Source organism: Zalophus californianus, chromosome 9 (assembly GCF_009762305.2).
Source record: "Zalophus californianus isolate mZalCal1 chromosome 9, mZalCal1.pri.v2, whole genome shotgun sequence".
Taxonomy (NCBI): domain Eukaryota; kingdom Metazoa; phylum Chordata; class Mammalia; order Carnivora; family Otariidae; genus Zalophus; species Zalophus californianus.
The window spans coordinates 97,018,479-97,029,354 of NC_045603.1; the positions used below are offsets into that span (position 1 = coordinate 97,018,479).

Here is a 10,876-nt window from a genome sequence, read left to right on the forward strand (position 1 = left end):
GGGCTTCCTACTCTCCTCAGCTCTTCCACCTAGATCCATAAGCCTGGGCCTTTCTTGCAATCTCGCTCTTTTTTTTTTTTTTTTCTTTCCATCTACCCTCAACTCACCAACATGAGTGCCGATTCACCTCTGCCCCAATGCCTGCCTGGCCCCGAAGCACCCAGTTCTAGGGACTCTTCAATGCCTGAGATTTATGGGCCTGAAGAAAATTATGCGTCCCTGCAAATGTCATCTGCTGAGACACCCCACGCGGAGACCGGTAAGGGGAAAGGAATCCTCAAAAAGCTGCTTTCCTTGAGGGAAAGTGAAAGGCGAAGGAGGTTCAGGGTCCTTCGTTTCCCTCGTGAGCAATTATAGTCCATTAATACGAGCGGGTGTCCTCAGTTAACCCTCTCAGCACCTGTCTCGGTTGTAAGTTGGTGGCGGTTGCCCGTTCACCTGTCCCAGGTGTCAGTCAAGAGACAAGGGCCCCAGGATGCGGGCATTTCGGCTGTTCACTGGGTATGGGAGGGCTTACGTGCACAGGCGCTGTGGAAACGCAAATGTGATGTGATAAATGAGCTGATGTCTAAATCTTCACGCAGTGCTGAGGACACGGTAACGGTGTTAAGTGCTAAGCCAGAAGTCCTAGCATCACAGCTGGCGTGGGGGATGTGGTGAGCATCCCCTTTTTGATTAGTCTTTTTTCACGGGGTGCCAGAAATGGCGTGGCTAGTGATGAATCTCACCTTACTGAAACGTTTTGCCTTTGTACGACAGTAGTAACCGGCTCTTCTCCCACTCCTTGGCTCTGTGGGTGTTACTCACTGGGGCAGTTCTGAGTTTCTGGGAGCCTCCTATGCCCACGTCTCTCCTACATCCTGGGGAAATGTTCGTCCCATTTTATGGTAGATAATTCTAGAAGGTTTAATCTGCTGACAGTCAAAGTGGCTAGAGCCCAAATTTGTGAAACCCGGTTTGGCTTCTAAATGGTAACCACGGGTGGGGGGTGGGGTGGGTGCTCAGGACACTGTAAAGGCAGTACATTTTTTTAAATCCGTCGGGCAGCAGTTGTTAAATATGAAAATGTAAACTTTCACCATTTCTTAAGGTTTGTGGTAACTATCATTTTTTAAGATTTATGGTACAGATAAAGACTTAGAAATAGTTTACATGATGATTACCCCTAAAACTAAGCTGTGGGGAAGGACTAAGTAAGCAACTACTTTATTGGAATGTTAGATTCTAATGTTACCCTGTTTTCCTAAACTTCATATTGATGGCCTTTCTTTAATTTCAAACCTTGAAAATACAGCGCTGGATTGTGAGAAGTAGCTTGGGTATGAGCAAGTAGGCATAAGCAAGTGGGTACGCCCTCCTTAGCAAGCCAAGTGCAAGTTTTGTAGAGATCATTTTTAGGAGATGCTCCACTATACGCCTTGGTCTAGCCCCATTTTCTTTCCTTCTAGGTCTACTCAAAAGAAGCATAAAATTGTGAAATTTCGCCACGGAATAAAGACTAGGGGAGAGCTGAAGTTGAGCGCGGGAAATAAATACCTCAGTGCTACTAAGAGTTTAAGTGGCTACCAAATCTAGGCCATATACAGAAAATGAATTTTTTTTATTTTTTGTTTTTTATTTTTATTTTTTTGTAGGAAATTAATTTTTGGTTAGACGGTCAATACACGCCAGGTCCTGTGCTAGACAACTTTCTCTGTCACTTTGCTTTAATCAGTGAAGGAACTCCCTCTGTGAGGGAGAGAAATACTTTAGAAAAGAGGGTCCCACAGCTAGTAAAGACAGAGTCTGAAACGAAAGCCTATCGGAATTCCCAGTTCGTGCTACTCCTGGTATTTGGAACTGGGCAGTAGTCAGCCGTGGATTTTAAAGGGTCCCCAGAATCTGATGTAGGTGAGGATTAATTTTACAAAAAGGAGTCCAGTGATCACTTCCACCTTTCTGAGCAGCCACAGTGTAGGCTCTTGAGCATCAATTTGCAGTAAAAATCTTTTGCCAAAGAGGTTTGAGGGGTACCTGGCTGGCTCAGTTGGTGGAGCATGTGACCCTTGATCTCAACAATGTAAAATTAGAGCTCCATGTTGGGTGGAGATTACTTAAAAATAAGATCATTAAAAAAAAAGGGTTTGAGTCTCCTCTGCTTCCCAGCGGGTAGGCTGTTGGCCATGTCCATTGGATGTGAAATGGTGACAACTAGTACACTTAGTGGGTTGGCATCATCCGAAGATGAGCAAAGAGTGCAGGGTCCCGGAAGAGTTTTTACTACCTAATTCTGAGGTTGTGAGGACTTTAAAAATGCTGTGAAAACAATGAATTTGCGAATATGATTGAGCATCTGCAAAGTTTTAGAGAGAAGTGTTGTTTTATTCCCCACAGTCTCTCCTCTTCCTGCATCCATGGATCTGCGTGTTCAGGACAGCCCCGACTCCTCCACCAGTCCCAGGGTAAAAGTACCACCCACTTCTGGGGAGGAGAGAACAGTGAGGAAGGAAGATACGGCCCAGGGCAAGAAACAGAAGATCAGGACCGTGTTCTCTCAGGCCCAACTCTACGTCCTCAATGATCGATTTCAGAGACAGAAATACCTCAGTCTCCAGCAGATGCAAGAACTTTCCAACATTCTGAACCTTAGCTATAAGCAGGTAGGATGTGTTTTGTACTCCTTGCAGTGACAAATGAAAAGCTCCTTTGCAGATGAGCATTACTAACATCTGTGTGCTCTGTGTTTGTGTACCCCCTACAAATAATTTTAATATGAAAGTGGTTTCTTTGTAACATTTCATGACCATCTTTTTTTTTTTTCTTTTTCCTAAGCTTTTTATTTATTTGACAGAGAGAGGGCACAAGGAAGGGGGATCGGCGGGCAGTTGCGAGCGGATGAGGCAGGCTCCATCCCTGGACCCTGGGATCCTGACCTGAGCCCAAGGCAGACACTTGACGACAGAGCCACCCAGGCGCCCCTCGTGACCATCTTTAAATGTTCTCTTTAATTATGCCATAGTTTATTTGACCACTTCTCCCTGTTGCACAAGCTAAAATGGCAAAAAGTTTTCCGATTTCTCCTTGATCAGAAGAGGTCTATATATTTCCATCTTCCAGGTTAGGAGAGTCCTTAACCAATACTGCTTCTCATTAAAATAAAAAAATGGAATCTTTTGTTTGTCTGTGTACAGTTGATTACTAATGAGGTTAATAATTTTTCATATTCTTCCCTAATAGATATTTTATGGTTTTCTATCACTGGTGTCATACTTAGAGATAAGTCCTACATTCCATAATTTTATAGTGTGTGGGTGTGTACACCTGTACATACATAATCTGGTCCTTCTCAATCTCATTTCTCATTAACGGTTTATAAATCATCTGGAAATTGAAGTTTTGTGGGCTGTTATATAACTTGATAATTTCTAAATAGTTCTAGTGGTATATTTTATAATTCGTGAGTTAAAATTACCACCATTATCCCATTAAATACAGAAGTGTGCTTAGGGGTGCCTGGGTGGCTCAGCTGGTTAAGCAACTGACTTGGGCTCAGGTCGTGATCCCAAAGTCCCGTGGTTGAGTCCCGCACTGGGATCCCTGCTCAGCGGGCAGTCTGCTTCTCCCTCTGACCCTACCCCCTCTTGTGTTCTTGCTCTCGCACTCTCTCAAATAAATAAAATTAAAAAAAAAAAAGGAGTGTGTTTATGGGGGGAGGTTTTTTTACTGCAAAGTAAACTTTTAACTGACTAGCAGCATGGCTCAACTATGAAAAGGGGGATGGGAAGACATCTACACGTGAACTTTCTACTGAGTAGATAAGTAGCGTATCTTCTCTAACTGGTTAGCTGTATTAAAGCAGCCAACTGACTTGAGGGGCTTTGAGATTCATTCACAGAAATTTGTTTCCAGATTGCAGAAAGGACTCTAGAAGGTTTCATCTTGTTCCTGAGCTTTAGATACTGTCAGGGGAAAAAAATGTTCACGATATTCTTTGATCCCTGGTACATCCACACGACTGGTATTTTATGTTTTCCTGTCACTTTTTTTTTGGGTAGGTGAAGACCTGGTTCCAGAACCAGAGAATGAAATGTAAGAGGTGGCAGAAAAACCATTGGCCAAAGGAGAGCAAGAGTGTGACTCAGGTGATGGGAAGCTTTTATCTTTCTGCTTTCTTTTCACTGACTTCTTAGTTTTGTTCGTTGCTAAACCATACAACCCCAACCACACACGGTTCTGATTTTCCTCCGAGCTTTTCAGTTAATCTGCTATTCCTTTTCAGAACAGCACAGCAACTGCACAATATCCAGGCTTCTATTCCTACCACCAGGGATACCTGAGGAACACTTCTGGAAACCTTCCACTATGGAGCAACCAGACCTGGAACAGCCAGTCTTGGAGCAACCACTCCTGGAACGGCCAGTCTTGGGGCAACCACTCCTGGAACGGCCAGTCTTGGGGCAACCATTCCTGGGCCAGTCAGACCTGGTGCCCCCAAGCCTGGAACAATCAGCTCCAGAACTGTGGAGAGGAATCCCTGCAGCCCCAGATCCAGTTCCAGCAAAATTCCATCAGCGATTTGGAGTCCATCTTAGCAACTTCTGGGGAAAGCCATAGTGTAATACAACAATCCGCTAAGTATTTTAGTACCCAGCAAATAATGGATTTGTTCCCAAATTACTCTGTGAACATAGAGCCTGAAGATGTGTGACGATGAGTATATTATTCGATCTCAATTTGTGTGGTGGCTGTATTACTTCTAGGCTTTGTCTTCTAGGGTCCTCTATAGATCTCGGCCTCGATATTCTGTTTCTTATTGTTCTTATTGTGTCCACTGAGGGGGTACGATTGGAGTCAAAGAGGTTTCAGGAGCGGTGGCTGCTCTGGACAACATGAGAAAAGGTGTTTCTGGCTATAGGTGACTAGATACAATCCTAATGTGGATCTCTTTAGGCTCTAGAATCTAACCTCAAGAATAGGAAGTGAAGATACAAAGATGTGTGATGAAGGATAATTTGTATTTTCTGAGATTGTGAGGCTTTTTTTGTTAATAACCTCAATTACTACCGGAGAGGGGTTAAGCTATCGTGTTCTTCATTGATTTCCTCTGTCCCTTGTGATGTTTTACTAGCACTGTTAATTTGTTCATTATTCTAGGATTTGTAGAAAGATGTTTTGTATTTTAATGTATCATGATAATAGTACCCGTTTGGCTGATTGGTTTATAGGTTTAAGTACAAATAAATAAAGTACCCACTTTACCCTTTGTTGTCTCTACCCTGATTTCACCAGTAGTTCAGGGATTAAAAACTGGATTAAATATGGGTTGTTTTGTTGTTAAAGATTTTATTTACTTGAAGAGACAGTACAGGCCGAGGCAGAAGGAGAAGCCATTTTCCCGCTGAGCAAGGAGCCCGCAGGTCTACCCATATCAGGCAGTAACGGTAACAAGGCAGGGTCCCCTGTCCCTTGCCAGAGTGGTGTCCGAAAAAGCCAGCTAAAGGGCGCCTGGGTGGCTCAGTTGGTTGGGCAACTGCCTTTGGCTCAGATCATGACCCTGGAGTCCCAGGATTGAGTTCCGCATCGGGCTCCCTATCCCGTGGGGAGTCAGCTTCTCCCTCTGACCCTCCTCCCTCTCGTGCTCTCTTGTCTCTCTCTAATAAATAAATTTCAAGGGTGCCTGGGTGGCTCAGTTGGTTAAGCGACTGCCTTCGGCTCAGGCCATGATCCTGGAGTCCCGGAATCGAGTCCCACATCGGGCTTCCTGCTCGGCGGGGAGTCTGCTTCTCCCTCTGACCCTCTTCCCTCTCGTGCTTTCTGTCATTCTCTCTCTCTCAAATAAATAAAATCTTAAAAAAAATATAAATTTCAAAAAAAAAATCTTAAAAAAAAAAAGCCAGCTAAAACAGCGGGCTAAAAGAAGGTCCAGACTCCTAGCTATTATACAAAAATAACCTAGGTTTCAATGGAATATCACCCAGCAAACTATGAATTACAAATTCTCAAAATTAAAAGAAACATACATGCCAATATCAAGATAAAAGAAATGTTAAAATTATTTGACAGATTTTTAAAAGATCTTTTAACGATTTTACTCACTTGAGAGTGACAAAGCTAGTAAAACAGACAAGCAGGGAGGAGAGGGAGAAGCCGACTCCCCGCTGAGCAGCGAGCCCGATACAGGGCTCAATCCTAGGACCCTGGGATCATGAAGACGCTTAACTTACTGAGCCACCCAGGCACCCAGCATGGGTCTCTATACCCTTTTAATGTGTGGGGGGAACAATTAACTGAAATTTCTCTAGCCATTGGGTGGCTGCTATCTTAGAAATGAGGAAAGGAAAGGTAACTAAGTATACTTAGTTGCTAGGTGACTGATAATTAAATCTGATCTGATTTATTTCCCTTATGTGTGTAATAGTATTGGAAGAACAAAATTTGTGGTTATTTGCAGTTAAAAGTTGGGGCAGGGAAGTGATAGACCTCTTAGGTTTCAAGAGTCTTAAATGTAGGGCAGCCAGGGATGAGGCAAATAACCGAAGGTAGAGGGCGCTAAAGAAGGGGGGGAAGGTCAGCTGATGTAACTCACATACAGGGAAGGTTATGTGTCCACCCTTGGGTACAATTGTACTGTGCCAGAAAGACCTATGTTGAAATAAGCTCATTTTAAGACAATTTTTATTTTTTTTTAAAGAGTTTATTTGACAGACAGCGAGAGGGAACACAAGCAGGGGGAGTGGGAGAGGGAGCAGCAGGCTTCCCACTGAGCAGGGAACCCGATGCTGGGCTCAATCCCAGGACCCTGAGATCATGACCTGAGCCAAAGGCAGAAGCTTAACGACTGAACCACCCAGGTGCCCGACATTTTTTATTTAAGACCTTTTGTAAATGGCAGGTTTTATTAAAAAAAAAAAAGGACCTTGTTAAATTTACAGACCAACTACAAAGCACAATTTAATGTGTTTTAAAGTATAAATCTATTAATATATTAATGTTAACATAAACAGGATCAGAGACAAATATGTAAGTTCTGAGGCAAGTTTGAAATAGGCTTTTTTATCCAGGTAAGTTATGTTCTCACCTTAGAAGAGGCTGGCGAGCCAGGCATCTGTGAATGATAGGAATCCTTTTTTTCTACTATCTTCCCATCCTGGCTCGCCCCCAGATTGATCTGGTTGAGCGCACTTTCAGTCAGTCGGCCTTCCTGCCCCACAGGAACGTCCACTTTCCGAAGCAGCAGAGGGTAACCAACCAGGCAGTTTTTCTGGCCCTTTCCCTCATGGTTCCCCCAATTTTCCAATGTTGTGAAACCTCACCCAATCAAATTAGACATCTGACAGAAGAAATTGGGGATAATTTTTGCCAAGACCTAAGGACAACACAAAAGCCTATTCAACTGTCAGCTCTTTGAGTTTTGTGCCAAGCCCTTTATTATGAACAGATAGATAATAAAAACAGAAAGCATTGATCCAATAACTAAAATAGTACATGAAATCACTTCTAAATCCCCACATTTTAGTTTTGTAATTCAACCAGATTTGAGTGTGACATTTTAAAAACGTAGCATCTCACTGTTCTGCCACCTGGCTTTTTCATTATGTTTTAAATGTACTGAGTGAAGGAAAAATTCCTTTAAGAGATTAGAGGGTTTCATTTATTTATTTATTTATTTTTAAGGATTTTATTTATTTATTTGACAGAGAGACACAGCCAGAGAGGGAACACAAGCAGGGGGAGTGCGAGAGGGAGAAGCGGGCTTCCTGTCAAGCAGGGAGCCTGATGCGGAACTCGATCCCAGGACCGTGGGATGATGACCTGAGCCAAAGGCAGATGCTTAATGGCTGAGCCACCCAGGCACCCCTGTTTTTTGGTTTTTTTTTTAATTGTATGTCACTGGGCACCTGGCTTAGCTTAGTTGGTGGAACACTGACCTTTGAACTCAAGAGTCATGAGTTAATACCCCACACATTGGGCATAATGCTATTTTTTTTTAAATTAAAAAGAAGAAGTAATATGTCACAGTTTTACAAAATTCTTTTTTTTTTTTTTTTACAAAATTCTTTGCACATAATGAATCGCCAACACATCTGAGGAAATACTAAATGGTGACCCAGAGCCTAGAAATGGGAAAATAGCTAGTATAAAAGTGATTGTCTTAGGGAAACTTCCAAGTTAGCTCTCCAGCACTGAACCTTCCTGTGTAATGGATGTCTTTACACACTTGATTACTGCTTGTTTCTGCTTGGATTAAGTTTAGCTATAAGAGGATGGGAATAGGAAAGGAAATGGCTAAGAATTAAAGATGTAGAGTGGGAAAAAGAACATCTATTGTATTTTTTTTTTAAGAATATTTATTTGAGGGCGCCTGGGTGGCTCAGTTGGTTGAGTGACTGCCTTCGGCTCAGGTCATGGTCCTGGAGTCCAGAGATCGAGTCCCGCATCAGGCTCCCTGTTCAGCGGGGAGTCGGCTTCTCCCTCTGACCCTCCCCCATCTTGTGCTCTGTCTTTCTCAAATAAATAAAATCTTTAAGAAAAGAAAAGGAAAAAATTTATTTGAGAGAGAGTGAGCGAGAGAGAGAGCAGAAGCTGGGGGAGGGGTGGCGGTAGAGGGAGAAGTCGACTCCCCGTGGAGCAGGGAGCCCAAGATCATGACCTGAGCCAAAGGTAGATGCTGAACCAACTAAGCCACCCAGGGGCCCCAACACCTATTTAAAACATGCTCGATACTGGAAAGGAAAAGAAGGGGAAAATAAAGATCGAAAGGGAAGGAGAAAAAGGAGAAAGATGATTTCTGGTGTTCCACCTTGTCTTTTGGAGATAAGCCATTCTGGAAATGCCATTCACCTACTCTTCTTCCCAACAGGTGAATGTTAGGGTAAAGACAAAACCCCAAAGGCGGAGGACAGTGAAACCCACGATCATCAGGGAACCAGAGGGAGTCTGGATTTATCTTTCCAAAAGATGGGACCTCTTGGGGTAACTGGCTGGCTCTGGGTTAAACGTCTGTCTTCCGCTCTGGTCCTGATCTCAGGGTCCTGAGATCAGCCCCCTATCAGGCACCCTGCCCAGTGGAGGGCCTGCTTCACTCTCTGTCGGCAGCTCCACAAACACCATCCCTCCCCTGCTCCTGTGCGCACTCTCTCTCATTAATGAATAAAATATTAGAAATAAATAGATAAGTGTGCCTGCGTGGTTCAGTTGGTTAAGCATCTGCCTTCGGCTCAGGTCAGGATCTCAGGGTCCTAGGATTGAGCTCTCCATTGGGCTCCCTGCTCAGCGGGGAGCCTGCTTCTCCCTCTCCCTCTGCCCCTCCCCTCCCCCTTACTTGTGCTTTCTCTCAAATAAAATCTTTAAAAGATATAATAAATTAATACAAGTTTGGACCTTCCCCCCCCTCCCTGTTCATAAAGGTGTTTTTATGAAGGCACAGGGACAAAACCCACAGGCAGAAAGAAGATGCCTGGACTTTTTTGATTGCAAAATTAAAACTTGCTATTGAGAGCAAATTTAAGCAATAGAGAAATGAATCATTAAGTGAATCTAGTAAGCACAGTTTATTTAATTTCTACAGCTATTTCAGTGCATATTATAGAGGTAGTTTTATGTGAATTCTTATGAATACTATACATTCTCTTCTAAACGTTTGTGTATTTTCTCCACTTAGCATTATATCTTCAGCCTCTTTGCAAGTCAGAATGTAGAGGTGTAGATCTATTTGGAAGAATCTTAAAAACTGATAATTACTTTTTGTTGTTCTTTATTTTTTTATTTATATAAGGAATCTCTATACCCAACGTGAAGCCAAAACTCACAACCCCGAGATCAAGAGTTACATGCACTTCCGATGAAGCCAGGCAGGCACCCTGATAATTATGTTTTTAAAAAGGACTTCTTATTTTCCTAAATGTATCAGCCAAGGTTGAGATGGTTTCTTTCTTGAATATTCTCCATCAAAATATTTCTGATATGAACATAAAGGTGAAGTTCAGGTAGTTGAACTAAGGGAAGGATTAGGTCTTGGGACTCTTCCTAAGATCTCAGTGTGACCTTGTCATTCCCTTTAAAAAAAAAAGAAAACTACTTGTAGAATATTAAAACAAGACTACATAAAGTTAACTTTTTTCCTTAAAGATTTTATTTATTTATTTATTTGAGAGAGAGAGACACAAGAGATGTGGAGAGAGAGCACAAGTGCAGAGGAGAGGGAGAAGCAGGCTCCCTGCTGAGCAAGGGGGCCAACATGGAGCTCAGATCCCAGGACCATGGGATCATGACCTGAGCGAAAGGCAGACGTTTAACCCACTGAGCCACCCAGGCGCCCCTAAAGTTAACTTTTTTAACATCACTGTTAACTTTGAAATTATCTTTGCAGACATTTCTACGTGTACACACGACACACAACAGAATTATAACACATTTTTCCTATCCAAATATGGAATTTCATCACGCATTTTGTTCTGCAACCTGCTTTTTCTACTTAAGAATATATCAGAAAAAAACTATCTATATGTCATAGAGGGAGTGCCCAGCTGGCTCAGTCAGGAGAGCAAGTGACTCTTGATCTCTCCAGGGTTGTGAGTTCGAGCCCCACGTTGGGCAAAGAGCTTACTTAAAAATCAGTAAATGAGATAAATGGATGATGCACATGAACACAGAAACACGAGTGGGTTTTGTTTTTTGTTTTATGGGTTTTTTTTGTTGTTGTGTTGTTGTTTTTAGGAATCTTTACACCCAACATGGGGCTCGAACCCACTGACCCGGAGATAAAGACTAGCACACTCTTCCGACTGAGCCAGCCAGGTGTTTTTTGTTTGTTTTCTTCTTTTAAAAAATATATCATAAGGCGCCTGGGTTGCTCAGATGGTTGAGCTTCTGTCTTCGGCTCGGGTCATGATCCCAG

At 42.8% G+C, this 10,876-nt stretch overlaps 1 protein-coding gene across 3 annotated transcripts; it reads left to right on the forward strand.

Annotated features, from left to right (window-relative positions):
- The first annotated feature begins 614 nt into the window (after positions 1–614).
- Positions 615–4,687, forward strand: LOC113922268 (homeobox protein NANOG-like). Of its 3 annotated transcripts, none has more exons than XM_035729253.1 (4): positions 615–656; positions 2,374–2,639; positions 4,035–4,121; positions 4,259–4,687. In XM_035729253.1, exons 2-4 carry the CDS (start codon positions 2,394–2,396, stop codon positions 4,685–4,687), a joined length of 762 nt encoding a protein of 253 aa, XP_035585146.1. In that variant the 5' UTR covers positions 615–656; positions 2,374–2,393. The 3 variants fall into 3 exon arrangements, with proteins under 3 accessions (XP_035585146.1, XP_035585148.1, XP_035585147.1); XM_035729255.1 differs by having other exon boundaries at positions 4,264–4,683; XM_035729254.1 differs by lacking the exon at positions 615–656 and adding an exon at positions 1,011–1,090.
- The last annotated feature ends 6,189 nt before the right edge of the window (positions 4,688–10,876 follow it).

Excerpts from the sequence above, each read along its gene's own strand:
- LOC113922268 (XM_035729253.1), top strand. The coding sequence starts at position 2,394 with ATGGATCTGCGTGTTCAGGACAGCCCCGACTCCTCCACCAGTCCCAGG. Across the intron at positions 2,640-4,034 it reads TGAACCTTAGCTATAAGCAG|GTGAAGACCTGGTTCCAGAA; the intron begins GTAGGATGTGTT and ends TTTTTTGGGTAG. Across the intron at positions 4,122-4,258 it reads AGAGCAAGAGTGTGACTCAG|AACAGCACAGCAACTGCACA; the intron begins GTGATGGGAAGC and ends ATTCCTTTTCAG.